Genomic DNA, 17,777 nt, shown 5'->3' with positions numbered 1-17,777 from the left:
TAAATAAAAAGAAAGTGAGAATCTTTCTCTGTTTTATAAGATACTGAATGTTTTTATTTAAAAATGTTTTAGACCAACTGATTTAAACAATGTATCAAATATAAATGCTATCAGTATTCAATGGTAAGAGTCATTAGTACAACTTTCTTAACAACCAATATAGATGCAGCTTTGTGTTAGGTAGTAAAGTGGTAAGTGTTTTTACGGGAATAGTTATATATTTTTGGAAAATACTATTATAATACTTCTATTTATTTTCATTTGAGGAGAGGGTAATTTAGGATTGATATCTCACCTTTGTCTTAAGAGTAACATAAATATGAAGCTAAAGCTAGGTTAGCTTAGCCTAGCGTTGCGAGACGACTGGAAACAGGAAGAAAAAGCTAGCCTGGCTATGTCCAAAGGTACAATTACCTGCCTTCCAGGACCTGCTAATCATGTTGTATGTTTTAATACCACAGAAACTGAAGTGTAATGACACAATTTCACAGATACAGTCTAACTGTTTCCAGTCTTTGTTTGTATGTTAGGCTAAGCTAACAAGCTGCTTACCATTGGTAGCTAATACATGTAGTGTTGACATTCAATAACACCTGTATAATGAAGCCCCCCGTCTCTTTGTGTGTGTCCTCCACAGCCGCTGTCCTCAGAGGAAAACTGTCACAGCACCCACTCCAGTCAGTCTGACAGCCAGTACGGGTCCCCCCCCAGAGGCTGGTCTGAGGAGCTGGATGAGCATGGACACACTCTCTACATCTCTGAACACACACAGGAGAAGGTTATAACTGATTACATGTCATTACTTACTTTCTGCATGCTATGTTAGATCCATACCTGCAAACCATACACATCAAATATGATTTTCTTGGTTGCTGACAGTTCTTTTGTGTTTTCAGTGGATAAAACATGTGGATGAACAAGGCCGGCCCTACTACTACAGCGCTGATGGATCCAGGTCAGAATGGGAACTGCCCAAGGTAACATTAGATTACATACATTATACCTTATTGAAAGTAATCTCTTTTTCTTGAACATTTTAAATCACTACCCAGTAACACTCCCCCTGGCGATCCTTCTAAACACTGGTCCTGTGGGTGTAAGTGGATGAGCTCACGCAGGAGCCAAGTTTGAATTGAATTCTGGGTGATGGACTATTATTGGCTCTTTACCGGCTAATCTGTAAGGGCTGATCTAAACAGAGCAGTCCATTCTCACTGTGGACATGACAGTGGACTGTTGACGACAATCGGGCTGTAAAGTCCCTTTGTCCAATGGTGCTGTGGACGGTGAAAGGAGAGGTAGGGGGGCGCAGGGATACTGAAGGCTGTGTTGGAACAATGGATGTCCTAAGCTTAAGATCTCTCCTGTGTCTGCAGTACAACATGTCCCCTCTGTCCGGGGAGGTTCCCAAGAGTCGCAGTCTGGAGAGGAAGCAGCAGGACCCCATCGTCCTCACCAAGTGGAGACACAGCACCTACGTCTTAGACCTCAACGACAAGGTAAGATTGTGAAAACGAATGAGGTTACAAAGACAGTGTGGTGTGGAAAAGGCTCTCTTGTTGCCGCTGGTTCTCTGGCAGCCAATATGTCTGCTCTTTCCATTACCTGTGTTATTGGCAGTGAGCTAATCCCCGAGTGCTAATGACGCCTTCAGCTCAACAGAGGAGCAGGTTTACAATTAATTAATCTTTTTATTTTGGAATCTTGACAAATGATGGTGTACAGTATGTAAAATAATAATAAAAAAAGGTCTACTTATATGTGTGTCAAACAACTGTTCTGAAAGACAACTAACTTTCACAGAGCAATTGTTATAGCTGACTTAATAACTTGAAAGAGTGCTATAGTGATTTATTGTCTAACTCCTATTGAGCGGAGATAAATTATTTAAATTAAAGCAACGGAGATAATAATATCCTTAATTGGGGTCAAGCTTTAGAAACACTGGATACTACATTTCCCATGGTGCAACCAATCACATGTTTTTACTTAACTGCGTGATAGGGCCAGGCAAATGTCATGGAGGAAAACAACTCATGTTTAATATAAACCAGTTTATTGAACTGTATTATAGTACAATATTTCCAATATGAAACAATAGTTGACATTTCACACATATTTAATATATTTAAAAAAAGAACTAAAACATACTGAAATCACTTTACAAGTAAAACAATAATAATAATACAAAATAAATGCTGGTAGACATACATCATATTTTATGTGCTTATTATTCAGGTTCTCTTTTTCAATTCTTGACCCTGATAGCAACTAGATAACTTTTTTTCAAGACACTCATGTGAGGAATTTCACGATTATCAAGATTATGGAAATTCACCTGGAGTAAATTATTTATTTGTTTATCCTTAAAATTCTATATTGTACCATCCTTCCCTGACACAGGCATGAAAAATAATCCTGTGAAATCATGTCTGCTTAAAACAATTTCACTTTCCTCAGAGTACAGGTTGTTAATCCTTTTGAAATACATTTCAAGTTTAATTCAGACAAAAGGTTTTTAAGAGTGAGAAGAATACATTGGAGTTTCACGCTGTGGCGGTTTCCTTGCAGTTCTCTTTCAAACTGTGGCGGTTTTCATCCGACAAGAGGAGATTTCGCCTCTCTCTTTACCGTGACAAAGTTTGTACTGCGCAGAGCCTCCTCCCCCCCGGCCCCCTCTCTAATCAACAGATGATTGATTCACTGCCAGTGTGTTAAATAGCTGTCGTGATATGACGATCAACGCCATGTTTCACCCAATCAAATAATCATTATTACCTTAGATTTGAACAGGAAGGAAAGCGGCATCTTGGAATGAACCTCTAAATTAACTTCCATCAGAAGCATGTTGTTTGCAACCTTTTTCTAACTCTTCCTCCCTTCCTTATCTTTTGATGACCTAATCTAACATCCACCACACTCTTGTGATTCCTCTCCAGGTTCCTGCTTCCTTTTCTTCCCCTCACTTACCTCAGACCTGTAGTTAGCCGGTAGCTATTAGCGACTCATCATGTTTATCTTGTTGGTAGGAGTGTGCTCCGGCGCCCAAGCAGAGCCCCCCCGACTCTGACTCCTGCCCCTCATCTCCTAAGCATCCCTCGACCGTTAGTATCCCAGCTTGCATTGCACCACACTTATTACCATCCTTCTTTCACCTGCATCCAAATACATCCTCATCTTCTAAAACCTCCAAACATTGCATTTTGATTTCTCATCTGCTGCACGCCACATTGGATAACTGCATCACATCTAACAAAAAATGAAACCAGCGAAAAATCCAGCTACGATAGCACTTTGCTGCAGTGTCATGGCGCCCTCTGCTGGTGATATTTAGGCATAGCATCAAGCAGCAAAGCCACTTCCAACCTCCAACATAGTCCCATTTGCTTCTCAAGCTTCAGCGTGTGTGTTTGTAGATGTTTTGTTTTTTTTCATACATGTGTTCTAGCAGGTTCTTATATGCGTCTTTGTCTCCTCAGCCCTCGGAGAAATGCGGAGTTCTCAATGTCACCAAAATCACGGAGAATGGAAAGAAAGTCAGGTAGGAATCTGAAAAAAAACAGCAGCGATAATATGTTACATAGTTTATCTGTTAATTGTGGCTGTTTGTTCACACTTAAATTAAACAAGCCGCCTTGACTTCCTCTACAGTGGACATACTGTAACATTTAAACATTCAATAAAATAAAATAAAAAAAGTCTAAATTGCAAGATGTGTTTTAACCCTAAATCACCCAAAGATTAACATTGGAAGACACATTTTTTCGTCAGTTCCCAGAAGGATATAATGTTAACCAGACAATATTTTCTTCCTTAGATTTACACCATATTTTAGCGTCTTCTAGCTGTTTTGTGTATTTTTTGTGCCTTTACTGTTTTAATTGAGTCTTTTCTTAGCATTGTTTCCAGCAGCAGAAGGCAGTTTTTTTTTAACCCACTGCTTAACTTTAAACAAATCCTCTGACATCTGCGACCCTAAATGTTTTTGTTTTTGTTTTGAATTACAGGAAGAACTGGACCTCCTCGTGGACAGTGCTGCAGGGGTACTCTCTCCTCTTTGCAAAGGGTCAGGGGGGCAGCACCAGCTGGGTACGTGTTTATCAGCCTCTTAGTATTTTTAGCATTTGTACCATCTTCGTGTTATTCCTCTCTTCCTCATTTCTGCATATTCACCTGTCCTCATGCCACCTGTGCTGTGAAATGTCATCCTCTGTTCCTCTCCTCTCCTTCCTGAAGTCTTACTACCGCAGCGGCTCCATCCCTGAGCTGCTCCTCACTCTCCTTAGCAACTGGAAGCGCTCAGTGAAGCCCCGCCCTGCTGTCTCCTATGTGAACTGTAGGCCTGTGCAGGCTGCCGCTGTATGTCCCCTCTCTCTGCACGTGTCTCTGCTCCTGCCTGTCCTTCATTCTTTACTCACTCCTAATTCACCTGACCGTGTGTGTTTAATGTTTGAAAGAAAAGTTGCAATACCCAAGCAACATTTTAGTGCCAATACCTTTACTGTTTTAATTTAGTATTTTCTTAGCATAGTTTCCAGCATCAGAAGGCAGTTATTTTATTTCTTTAAACGCTGATAAACCCACTGTTTGCAACCTGCTCAGCAACAGCAGAAAGACAACATGTGTTACTAGCTGGTACATTTAGCTTATTGGAGCTAAAGCAATGCTAAAGAGCCTTCAGTTAGTGGTAGAGACCAAATCTGAGTTATAAGAAGAGTGAATATTGGACAAACTATTTCCAACACAATGAAGGTTAATGTTGTAATGTGTCTGTGTCTGAAGGTGATGATAAATCAGTGTGTGTACGGCTTGTTTTGGTTCCCTCAAATGGAAACAAATCCTTAAATGCCAGTTGAAGTTAGATAGAAAGATGAAATCAAGGTTGTGAATCAAATGTCAGACTGTTACCACCAACTCTCTGAAAGCTAATTTGCCTAAAAAATGGTCCATTTCTCCTCCAAATATATGAATATCACCTCATTTAAACATGTCCAAAAAGCACAGGAGCACAGAAGAAGTAGTTTGGTTTCATATTATATGTGCAGGTTTAACAGTAAGACCATAACTATTTAATCGAAGTTATAAAAATGACAATAATTCATAATGTTCTGTCTGTGCCACTAAAACCATGTATTACACTCTGTAAGATTAAACTTTTAAAAAAAAAAGGGGGAAATGACAGGAGCTTGAAAGTAACTTTATGTATTATTAATACTCACATTATATGAATAACAGCTACTAACATTTTGTTTTGCTTTTCTTGTAACACATTACTGAGATTTACTGTGCTCGAGAATGTGATGTGTGCTTTTAAAATCACTGAATATGTCAGGAAGAAGTCAACATCTCAAAACCTCCTTAAAGGTCCCCTATTATACTCTTTTTCATCAATATATTTGAGTTCTCAGATATATACAAAACATGTCTCTGAAGTGTTTGGCTCGAAATATCAAACAGATCATGCATTGTAGCATCCCATAAACCCCTCTGTTTCAGCCCTGTTTCAAAAGTGCTGATTCTGTGTCTGTAGTTTTAAATGCTAATGAGCTGCTGCTGGCCACGCCCCCTATGGAAGTGATTGGTTAATAAAGACACATTGGTGCTCTAGGAGGAGATTCAGGTGATAAGGTGGGCGGGCGTTACCATGGTTGGTTATTGGCTAATGCTAACCCAAAAAAAATTACAAAAGTGGCTAATCAGCTTATTTTCAGACAGGTTTTTATATAAATAGATCAGGACTCAAAGAGCGAATCTTTTTTCCTGAAACTTTCAGAATCTCTTTACAGAAAGGGGACACATGTTTATGTATAAAATACATTAAAAAGTGGATTTTGCATAATAGGTGACCTTTAAACAACAATGTGTCCCTGTTGTATCTTCTTTGCGTCAGACATGGACTGTAATTTTGTTTCATTGATTCCAGAAGTTTGGGGGCAACCAGTCCAAGCCGGAGTTCACTGTGGATCTGCGGGGGGGGTCGGTGGACTGGGCCTCTAAGGACAAGTCGAGCAAGAAACACGTCATTGAGGTACTGAACACAGCCGACCTGCTGTTGAATTTTAAGATTTACCTGCCATTTGGGTTTTAATGTGGTCAAATGCTGTCTTTCCCTCCCTCAGCTGAAGACTAGACAAGGAACAGAGCTGCTGATCCAGTCAGAGATCGACAGCGTAATCAACGACTGGTACCGGGCCCTCACAGAGACCATCAACACACACGTGAGGAGACATCTTTTATTAACAACATCTTGTCAGACGTTTTTCAATCCATCTACAATCTATCTTCGGTCCTTGGTTGTAGCAAATCTGCCTTGAAAGTACATTTTAGATTTCAATTTCAAATGTATTTATTTGTATTTATTCATTTATTTAACATGGACAGTGCACATTAATCAACATTTCTGTACATGTGCCAGAGTAGTAGTCCCTGGACAGATTTTGTAAGTCACCCTAAAGACAAATTTCATTTTAAACAAGTAAATACAATCAAATAAAGACATGCAACATACAGTACTGGATATCTTAATAAAAAACCAAAACGGAACAATAAAACCAAACAAAGAAAGAACATGTTAAAACACAGGCAGTGTAGACAGACACTTGGTTGTAAGGTGCAGAAGATTGTGTCAGTGTTGGCAGAGCTGATTCCTCAATAACCATGTTTTGAATTGTGATTTAAATAAACTAATATATTTAGATTTTGTGTGTCTCCTCACGTTCAGGCCTGGGAGTCAGATGAGGCCATTGAGGAGGACATGCCTGAGTCCCCAGGAGCTGAGAAGCAGGACAAGGAGAAAGACCACCGGGACTCCAAGAAGAACAGAGGTAAGACAGAAGGAGAATGTCCCTACAACATACTCTAAATGTCTGGACGAAATGTGCTTATATCCTGCCTCCTGTCTTCCTCAGTGATGAAGACCTCTGTGAGTATGGACTCATCAGACCAGAAGAAAACCAGGTTGAAGCTCAAGAAGTTCCTGACGCGTCGACCCACATATCAGGCTGTACGAGACAAGGGATACATCAAAGGTATTTCGAGACAGAACAGGCAGAATTCATATTCTTCATCATTTCCCACATGGATATCTGCCACTGTTTGAGTATGAATCAATAAATGTGTGTTTTCTGAATCTCAGATCAGGTGTTTGGCTGCAGTCTGACCAGTCTGTGCCAGAGGGAGAACACATCGGTACCCAACTTTGTCACCATGTGCATCGACCATGTGGAGAACACAGGTATGAGCAACACCCACGCTAGATAAGATAAGATGAAACTTTATTCATCCCCTTGGGGAAATGCAGGCGTTTATAGCAGCAACAGGGTCAGAGTGACCAACAGGATTCACACAAGGTACAAATGTAGATCAAATAGAATAAAAATTCTAATTAATAAAAATAAAAAAATAAAGTGATAAAGTAACCGTTGAAACAAGATATCACAGTAAAACGTTGTTATGTTAAATATATTTAGATAAGTGTGCAATAGCACTGAAAACTATGTGGAGAATATGGGATGTTGAAGATAACAACAATATTATTTGCTAAACAAAAACAGATATAAAAGTGTCTTTCATTTAACTGAATGAATGTTAAACACAGAAGGCACCAATACAAAATAAAGTGGTGGTTACATTTAAAGTGCATTTTTCTACTAATATTGTCTTCTAATGAACCGTCTTTTAGGATGTGTTTATCACGCAAGATAAAAACAAAACAATATATATTACAAGTTTAAATTGACGGCTTAGTTTTATTTGTCCAGACGTAACAGTTGTTTGTAGACTCGAGCTCCAGCTCCTTCTTAAGGGGCCTCGCTCGGTATGGCTGGGCCTCGTTAGGACTGGCTCACTTTATGGCGCATTTCCATTACAGTTTAGGAACTGGGGTAGTATCTATAGTAACGCAGTGTAGGCGGAGCCGTGACGTGATCTTCAGAGAACCCCAGAAAAACAACACAGCCGTTAGCTGTTAGCACTCAGAGCTCACAGCTCCTCATATATGTTCAGAAACTAGACAAAAGTTAAACAAGTACAAACCACAGACTGCCTGTGTCATGGTGAATACAGTCGCTGCTTTATTTATGTCTGTATAGGCCGTTGTTGTGAGTGTGGACGGTCGGAGCATATACTGCGTTAGCTTAGCCAATCTCCATTCAGAAAACACGCATTTTAAAAGGTTTTTCCCCTGCCGTCTGTCTGCAGACTTGACAAAGCATTAATTCATGGTTTTTACTAACCGGTATCAGTATGTTGTTACTTCGGCATCATTTTGAAACGTGTATTACAATTAAATCACGGTCAAATATGTCCATCTTGTTGTAGTTGTAGCCCCCTTGCCAGCGATTCTCTCTCTAGTTTAGCATACTCAGCCCGACTCAGCCTCGTTGTCTCTGGCCCTAGACCCGCGATTTTATGAGGCCAGAAAAACTGTGAATTAGGACCCGCCGGCCGGTACTAGGCCAAGTGGAAACGCAACCAAAGACGGGCCGCTGACGTCACAGCCCTCTTAAACCGTGCTCCGCGCTGTAGTGGAAACGCGCCATTAGAGGTAGTAATTTAGAAAACAATTTGCTGCTTTGATTTGTTTGCTGCTAGCATTTACAGTACACAAACAGCTCTGTGACAATATGATGCTTTTGACTGAATAAGTAAGGATGTTCAGTCTGTTTCCGGTTGTTCAATTCAGTATAAATCTAGACCCTGATTTTGAGGAATGCATGTTCTTTCAGTGAGCTTTGAACCAGTAGATAACACGCTTTGTGACAACGCTGAATCAACAATGCCACTTGTAGTCACTCATAAGGGGAGCTTCAGTGCTATCATTCTTTCATTGACACTGAACAATGAGTGCAACCACGTTTCATCTTAAGGAAACTTATTCATGTTCTAAACACCTCTACTTTATCTTACACAGACCACAGATGATTCATTTTCAGTTGGATTCATACAAGTCTGCATCACAAATACAGAAACAGAACTATTCATTATGATAAACCTTTTTAATCAGTTAAGATAAAAATCATTTGTAGCTTAATGTCCAACTACAAGGTGTTCCTGTCATCCAGCATCGGAGACATCTCTCTTTCTGCCGTCGGCAAACATATACAGCCTTATACTAAATCAAAGTGGAGCCTCCATCCAATACAATTTCAGAGTCCCTCCTCCTTTCTTCTTACAGTGGGTGTCACAGCTGATTATCTGACATTATGCCATGAATATTTACAGAAGAAAAACAAGACACAGATTCTGAACATCTGTACATATCATTGGTCAGCTGTAGTCTTTACTTAACAGGGGTCATGAAGCGAGGGCAGGAAACGCTAAATGTTCAATCAGGTCTCGTCATTTACGCTCACTGCCATTGTCCCTATCCCCCTCTCCTCTCCCTCCTCCTGCAGGTCTCAGTATTGACGGCTTATACAGAGTGAGCGGGAACCTGGCAGTGATCCAGAAGCTGCGCTTTGCTGTGAATCATGGTAGGACACCCCTCTGCCCCTGTCTGATGTCTGATGACCACAAACATGCCTTAAACACTACCTCCTTATAAAGAATGATACACTTCACATGGACTGACCTCTCAGTATGCACAGTACACAGTTTTGTTACTGGATGTGGGTCTTGTGTACACCACTGCACTTTGTATGCTGCTGCTAAATGGCCATCTTTTTCTGCATGCAGACTTTCCCATTGGTTGCGTTTTATATATAAATCTCTCCTTGGGCGGGTTCCCTCTTATATTTGCACATATATGTGTAAAAAACAAAGTCTATATGGCCTTCGCTCCCAAGATATTATTCAGATGTCGGTTCCTAAAGTGAGAACAGAACTAGGTAAAAAAAGCTTTTAAATATGCTGCCCCTTCTGCCTGGAATAATGTACAGAAGTGAAACTGTCAGATTGTATCACTATGGGGGAGTTCAAGTCCATCTTAAAGGACAGAGAAGAAGAATCCATTGGTCAATGTGATTGCTCTTATATCCCCTAATTTAAGTCGTTTAAAATTGTGCCAGTTTTATAACGGTTTATTTTATTTGCATATTGACTGGTTAATGTGACATTACATTTGTGTTTTACGACAGCTGTATTCGTCTGCCTGTATTGTTTTGTGTTCTTTTGTTGTAACTTTGTTCATGCTGCCCTCTTGGCCAGGTCGCGATTTTAATCTCAATGAGACTTTTACCTGGTTAAATAAAGGATATATATATATAGTGTCCTTGTACAGATGTGCTTATAAAATTAGATCTTCCTTTAGTCAAAACGTATTTCTCTCCTCTTATCTTGTGTGTCTCCCCTTCCTCCATCAGATGAGACATTGGATCTGAATGACAGTAAGTGGGAGGACATCCACGTCTGCACCGGAGCTCTGAAGATGTTCTTCAGGGAGCTTCCCGAGCCGCTCTTCACGTACGGGTCCTTCGAAGACTTTGTGGAGGCCATCAGTGAGTGAACTCATTCCTTGTGTCTGTTCAGATTCCCTGTGACAAGGCGTTTAGAAGAAGAATGTTGTCCCTAGTTTGCCCACAAGATGGCACTCTGCTCCCATGCATGCATGACTGACTGACTCTGTTTCCCTGCTTCAGAATCCTCAGACTACAACCAGCGAGTGAACTCAATCAAAGACTTGATAAATAAGTTGCCAAAACCCAACCACGACACAATGCAAGGCCTCTTCGAACACCTGCGGAGGTAAGAACAGTCACTCACACTGCTATTAAAATGTGTTATTATATCCATCCAGTATCTACCTACCAAAACTATGATTACATGTGTTCTTTGGAACTAAAAAACAGATGAGAACCCATTGCTGACTAATATAAAATGTACAAAGTGTAGTCTTACATTTTGTATTACACTTAGTGTTGTTTACAGACCGAAATGTGAATACAACATTGATTTAAAAAAATGTTTTAATGGCAGTTGAATACAAGTCTTTCATAGATCATGACTACTTGATTTATATATATTTATGAATTATTTGTATATAGATTTATATATTTATTCCTAAAGACACATATTTCCTGAATGAAATCAGGTACCTTTTCATTGGCTTTTTGTAACTGCTATTTGCATTGATATGGACTTTTTTTTAAAAAATCCTTATAAACGCTGCAGTAGATTTTACATGCTGTATACTTAGAATTTAGCTGTATACTTAGAATGTATTATTTTAAAATGTACAAAGGACATCACACCATGTTATTATATAACATGGATCAGTCAAAATGACTTATCACTAAACAAGACCGGGAAACCAAGCTACCCCCATCCAAATAAAATCAGTACAAAAGCATAAAATGACTGCCTTCAGGATGCTTGTTTCACGTCCAGTCCCATTTTGTAGTTTTGCATCACTGTATGAAACCTCTGAATGAGAATCAGAATTCAGAACTAAAGAAGAGCTCCTGATATTAAAGGACTCCGTGTTACTGACCGTACACTCATCCCATGCACTCGGATCTTAAATGTCCCTGAGTTCTGTTTGACTCTCCGTGTTTACCTTTCCTCAGACTTATCAGCCTGTGGGCAAACACAAACTACAGCCAGGTTTTAACGTGTATTCTCAGCCCACTGGAGCCGGTGGCAATATCATATGTTCACAATGACATTTGCCTAGGTTTCCAATTTGCATTTATATGGCGCTGTGTTTGCTGTAATTCAGTACCTATGAAGTGGTGTTTCTTCAGGAAATTTATAGCGTGACATTCAGTGTATGGAGGTCTACGTATATCAGCGGGCGGATTTAATCTTCTTTTTTTTCTTCCTTCCATGAATATGTTATTGTTTTGTGCATCTGCATGCAAGGATGTAGATTCTATTTAAAAAGGCTATTATGCTCTACCCTGGAGCGGAGTGTTACAGGGTGTGTGTGTGTGTAGCCGCTCAATCTCAGGCCCTCAAGATGTGTGTAAGAATCATAATGTTGTTTTTCTTGATGCTACCCTGAAGCTGCATTGAATTGACAAACAAATATACGCTCACCTAAAGCCATTTATGACACATTGCCATCTTTAAATCTCCCCATGTCCTACTTACCTCTCCCCCCAGGGTAATTGATCACGGGGAGGCCAACCGCATGACCACCCAGAGCGTGGCCATCGTGTTCGGACCCACGCTGCTCCGGCCCGAGACCGAGACGGGCAACATCGCGGTCCACATGGTGTACCAGAACCAGATAGTGGAGCTCATACTGCTCGAGTACGAAAGCATCTTCGGCAGGTAGAGGCACTCAGAATACGTGCCGGGGGCTTTTTTCAAATCACGGACTTCTTTTTCCTTCCCCCCCCCTTCTTTCTTTGACTGAACTGAACATTGCTGTGGACCAAGCAGTTGGGAGAGAAAAAAAATGACCTCCATGGACAGGACAGTTTTTCAAAAGTGTTGCACTTACAGAAGTTTTGGAGATAGATTAAAAAATAAAAGGTGTACAGATTTCACCTGCTTCTTCGCAGGCCGGACAATGGACAGTGTTTGGAAGTGATGACGTCCGTGTCATTGTGGTGGATTTCAGTATTCAGGTGTTTTCACATACACTGGATCCCTGTGGCCAGTATTTCAAACGGGGGGGGGGGGGGGGACCCTTCGCCTTCTGGTGGAGCCGACCAGACTTTGGCACACCGCGGGGGGGACGCGTGGCATTATTAGCCAAACCTCATCACCTCGGAATGAGCTGAATCTGAACTGGATAGGTTTTTTTGTTTTTGTCTGTGTCGTGGAGCTTCGTCTGTGATGTACAAACCATGTGTGGTTTTGGATCAGGTGGTAAAAAAATAATCAGTGTTATGTTAACGGACTGTCTTTTTTGGCACTTGGATGAACTGGAGTTACAGATCGTGTCCCCAACTTACCTTAATGACACCGTCACGCCCTGTCCCTCACCCCCCCCCCCCCCCCCCCCCCCCCCCCCCCCCCTTTTCAGCCAGTGTAAACCATTAACCCTGTGACTTGCGCGTCCTGTTACTTGAATGAATGAGGACAAACCCTCCATCTGTGTGTGTGTGTGTGTGAGTGAGTGAATTAACCTAAATGGAATAAAACCTGAGCAGAAGCATCCTCGTCTTGCCACTTTGTACAAACTGTGTGTCGTGTAGTCTTACGTGCTTTGGTAAAGTTTCCGTTAAGCTGCCGGCGGTCATCGTCTGTGCTCCTTTTGTCCTGGTGTTACTGGAAAAAAGTGGATTTCTGGGGGGAATGCAATGTTACCAATTTTTACATGAATTGTCTCTAACTTTCGGCTTGATGACCCTTCTCTTCACCTAAGCTAATATTAAAGAGTATTCAGAGAAGGGAAATGGTACTGAGAATAAGTTGATGTAGCTCGATGTATGGAAGCGTGTGGGTGTTAAAATGAAAAGAAGAGCCTTTAAAAAAACCTTGCAGAGCATATGTACAGCAACAGAAGCTAGTTGTTTAAAATGTGTTATAGTGACTGAGGTATGTATGCTTTGATGGTGAACTAGTGAAAGATTTTGATTTTGTAAATTTGAATTAAAAAATATGACTATACACAGATTGTGAAAAAAACAAACACATGATCGACTGTTATTTTTTGTTTGAAGGTGTACCTGGAGTGTTTTGCGCATGGTCAGCTGCACATTTTGAATGTAATTTTCAGGCTAACTGCTGTTTGTGAAACTGCTATGTCTAATAAAAAAGACAAACTAAATGTTCAGAATGTGTATTCTCTGTCTGGATGTGGAGGTAAATGTTTCCAGGGGATGAGGACGATAAAGGAAAGAGGTGAGTCTGCTGTTTAACCTTCAATCAACTTAAGCTTCACCTTTCCCTCCGCTTTAATTACTGAATTGGATTAATCTACTCAACACCAATATCCTGGTTATTGAATTGAGTGATTAAGCTTTCACGTCTCAATCAATTATACTCCTACCTGTTAATTATGAAATGAACTGCAGTATATTTCTGGATATATTTTCAAATGCAGCACAACCTTTGAGGCTCAGCTTCCATTAATGTGATTTCTCCATTCTTTGAAGGCATTTTTGTCATTACTCCTCAGGTCAAACGTGGCTGCAGACCTGAAGGGTGTGGATTAATTGATGTCTAATTAGGTAATTGCCACGGTGCCAGTTTTGATTAAGAAGCACAAGGCGGAGCAAGTGCTGAGCAAAGCTGCTTGCTGCAGGCAGCACTGAGTGAAAGCCTCCGTTTAGCTTACCTTTTATTTTCACTGCAGGTTGTGTTTGTGTTGCGATATCTGATTAGAATCTGCTAAATGGCAGATCTGTATGGAAGCCCATTTCTGGCAAAAAATAGATGTTTAGGATAGATGGCTTGCATTATGTTAATGTTAGTCATGTCTGTCTGCCTTTCTAAACATTAGGAGAAACGTAGCATTACTATGAGAAAGTGAGTCAACATTTAAGTTTTTGAAGTCAAAATGATAATAGACAACATTTTTATTTTCAAGCCTTATTTGTCGTTTGTCAGAATAACAACAAATGATGTTTAACTTATTCTCTCATAAGTGTTTTAACTTATTCTCTCATAATTGGGACAAACATTATTTTTCTTGTAATTTTCTTGTCATTATTTAATATTTTAAAGCCTTAATCGATTAAATCAACAGTGGAGGATGGCACAACACGGGACTTTATGGTTTACTTTTGTCATTCCAATGGTGCGTTAAAACCGGATGCGAAGATTCCAATCACTCTAATTGCTTGAGCTCACCGCTGCTGTCAGTCGTGTTTACTCGCGTCATTCAAACAACACGTGCTGTCAAGGAGGCGGGGCTTACCTCCATGTCAATACTATGGTAGATACCAACTACAAGAAAATAACCATATATATTTACTGTGATTTAATTGTTAAACACGTTTCAAAATGATGCCTATATAACTACATACTGATACCAGTTAGTAAAAAACATTAATTAATGCTTTGACAAGTCTGCTTACAAGACGGCAGGCGAAACACTTAAAATGTGTGTTTTTTTAATAGAGATTTAATTGATCCGGCTAAGCTAACATGTACATGCTCCTTCTACACTCACAACAACGTCATACAGACGTAAATAAAGCAGCGACTGTATTCGCCATACCAGAAACTGTCTTTGGTTTGTATTTATATATGTTCTAAAGTTTCTGCACAGATATGAGTAGCTGTGAGCTCTCTGCTAACAGCTAATGGCTGATGTTTTGGTTTTCTGAATGCATCATGTAAACTAAACTACCGGTCTTTCCGCGTCTTTGCATTGACTTTACATTTAATCGTGACGCGCCCAAAAGTTGCATCATGTCCAGTGTGAACGCACCATTACACCTAAAAGTGAAGATTTTGACTAAGTATATTAACTTCCCTCATGTATTTTGCTTTTGTGCTAACTTACTTTTCAACTTTTTACTTCCCCCTTTTTGGCAATAAAGGGCTTCCGCAGATTCTCTGAGGACCCATACATTTTCATCCAATCCCCAGGTTTGTTTCATGTGTGTTTACCACCAAATGTGCCCTCATACTTGCACTGATCCCAACCATTCCTCTTTGAAGTAAAATGTACCCCCCTCATGTCTCTTGCCTACGTGTTATTTATAGCAACAGGTTTGACTTATACCTCAGCTGTGGCTCTGTTTTGACAGGACGGACCACCTTGGATTCAACGTGTCGGAGGTAGGCAGCACTGAATCATGTACCCCGTTAGAAACCACAGGCAGTTAAAACTGAGACCTGGAGAGGAGTGCCACCAGTATTTCCAAATGAGAAAACAATTAGATCATTTCTATAATTCATGGGTGCGACCACAGCGCAGGCCCAGGGAGGCTCTGAGTGTTTGAAGTGCTCCATATGCTCATGGTGGTTTCCAGGCCTGCTCAGTGGAGGCTGAGGTGTGGGCAGGTAATGTGAACAAGCCATTATGGAGCATAAAAGATTTATAGGTCTTCAGTGCTTCCCCCTGCTTCATTTGCAGGTGGGCTGTCGGTAGAGTGGCTGTATGAGGAACAAAATGCTAGGGAGGTTTTGCCACTATGTGAGACAGACCGCTGTACTTTACCCAACCATTTTTACTCATAGCTCAATGAGCAAATGGCTGCTTATCCGGGGGAAGTAGCGGTTTAGGAAAAAACAATTAAAAAAAAGTTTTTTAGAAGACTCTTTAGCAGTTAGCATTTTAAGATTTCGATCACATGTTTGGAAAGTTGTTTTACAACTCTGCAATTTACACACCCCAAAAAATGACCCTCCTTATCTGGCCCTTTAGATACTAGCCAACTTGGTACATTATGTTCACCAGCTAATATCTAACATTTTCTGCCAATTTTGTATGCTCACCAGGTTAGTTTATAAGAGATATTTTGATGATAACGTATGCTGGCAACGGCTGCAAATTAAGTCGATGATGGGATTGAACCAAAAATAGTAAAGGTGCAAGCTATAAAGACAAGATAGCCAAAAGATGCTAAAATGCTATGTGTAGCTAATCGAAACTACAGAATCCTCTGTGGGTTCGTCACTCCAACTAATAGCTATCACATTACATAGAATTTATTGCTTGTATAAAATATTAATTACGGCAGCTTTGAACATAGTTTTAAAACACGTTTTGCAGTTTTACATGACAAATAATTAGCATCGGTCTGAGATGCTATTAAAGCATTTGTATATGGTAGAGGCTACATAATATTACATTTGACACTTTAATTGCTTTAACAGCGTAACATACGGCCCCAGCGACTAGAAGCTTTTCCTATATCTCCCCCAACCTCTACTCTAAACAACTGGTCTGACAGGAAGAATGTTTCACGGCTCCTGTGCATCCATCTTACCATCGTAAGGCCCGCTGCTACTCCGCTGATACTGCACTAACCTTCTGTTGTCGGTCTCTAATGGCAACTAGCCCCCCATTAGCTTAGCCGTACTGACGTGCTATCAACCTTTAGGCAACAGATGCAGGATGTTTTTACAGCGGGCCTGTGTGGCTGAGGTGAGTTGTTCTGACTCACTTTAGGTCAGTGTGTGTGTGTGTGTGTGTGTGTGTGGGTCTTGTTATGAGCCATACGCTGTTATGTGTCTTTCAAGGGTCAGTTCCCCCAAGATGTTCTAGTTATTTTTATCCAGCCATGTAAGTAATTTTGTTTTTATTTATGCCTGTGAACGCTGATTATATTGTTTTCTGTGGATTATGCATTAGATAACTACTTTACCAATGCAGCAATGCACTTTCATTATGTCAGGATGACGCAGTGGACAATATATCCTGATTTGTAGGCCTATACTCGAAACAAAGGATCATACGAATCCCATAATGCCACTTTATAGCCATTTTCATTAAACCCTACTTGTTTGGTCAACATGTTGCTACAGCTTTGACAGTACAACCATTTTCATATGGAGTTCTCAAGTAAACTGCTTTCCATGAGTGAAATTGGTAGAGTGTCCCTTTTTAAATACTAAAAACTACAAGCACTACATTCACATCATTGTTTTGCTGTGAATGCAGAAATCTCAGAAACAGGCATCTCAAAGGCTGGAACGCATAAAAGCCACAGCAATCTGCATTTCTGCATATTTAAATGTTATTTTATCATTTGTGTATAGCTCCTTTAAAACGAACTGTAACCATATCACATCTGGTACCCTACACTGTACTAGTCATGTTAATATAATAGTAAAATTCAGGGTAATGAAGCTGTTTGTGCAAACAAGTAGAAGGCTGCACACGTCCTGCACTCCCCTTCTGCATGATCAAAGATTGCGTGAGCACTTACAAGCAAAACATCATGTGCGAGAAGAAGAACGGGTTCCAGTTGCAGAAATAACTCATTTGT

General features: G+C 40.3%; 1 protein-coding gene across 5 annotated transcripts in view; it reads left to right on the top strand.

The window, feature by feature from the left end:
- Window positions 1-13,666, top strand: part of arhgap12b (Rho GTPase activating protein 12b) — a 59,691-nt gene extending 46,025 nt beyond the window's left edge. Inside the window, exons 4-20 of one of the 5 annotated variants that reach the window (XM_034126739.1) lie at window positions 638-778; window positions 897-977; window positions 1,377-1,499; window positions 2,572-2,640; window positions 3,030-3,104; window positions 3,480-3,541; window positions 4,008-4,089; window positions 4,237-4,359; window positions 5,927-6,028; window positions 6,120-6,218; window positions 6,722-6,824; window positions 6,909-7,028; window positions 7,136-7,234; window positions 9,396-9,473; window positions 10,302-10,436; window positions 10,578-10,683; window positions 12,043-13,666. In XM_034126739.1, coding sequence (XP_033982630.1) covers window positions 638-778; window positions 897-977; window positions 1,377-1,499; window positions 2,572-2,640; window positions 3,030-3,104; window positions 3,480-3,541; window positions 4,008-4,089; window positions 4,237-4,359; window positions 5,927-6,028; window positions 6,120-6,218; window positions 6,722-6,824; window positions 6,909-7,028; window positions 7,136-7,234; window positions 9,396-9,473; window positions 10,302-10,436; window positions 10,578-10,683; window positions 12,043-12,217 — 1,773 coding nt within the window. In that variant the 3' untranslated portion in view covers window positions 12,218-13,666. Of the gene's footprint in view, window positions 1-637; window positions 779-896; window positions 978-1,376; window positions 1,500-2,571; window positions 2,641-3,029; window positions 3,105-3,479; window positions 3,542-4,007; window positions 4,090-4,236; window positions 4,360-5,923; window positions 6,029-6,119; window positions 6,219-6,721; window positions 6,825-6,908; window positions 7,029-7,135; window positions 7,235-9,395; window positions 9,474-10,301; window positions 10,437-10,577; window positions 10,684-12,042 lie in introns of all 5 variants that reach the window. The other 4 variants (XM_034126741.1, XM_034126740.1, XM_034126743.1 and 1 more) reach the window with 4 other exon arrangements.
- The last annotated feature ends 4,111 nt before the right edge of the window (window positions 13,667-17,777 follow it).

Source organism: Trematomus bernacchii, unplaced genomic scaffold (genome assembly GCF_902827165.1).
Source record: "Trematomus bernacchii unplaced genomic scaffold, fTreBer1.1, whole genome shotgun sequence".
NCBI lineage: Eukaryota > Metazoa > Chordata > Actinopteri > Perciformes > Nototheniidae > Trematomus > Trematomus bernacchii.
This window is presented reverse-complemented; position numbering and strand designations above follow the sequence as displayed.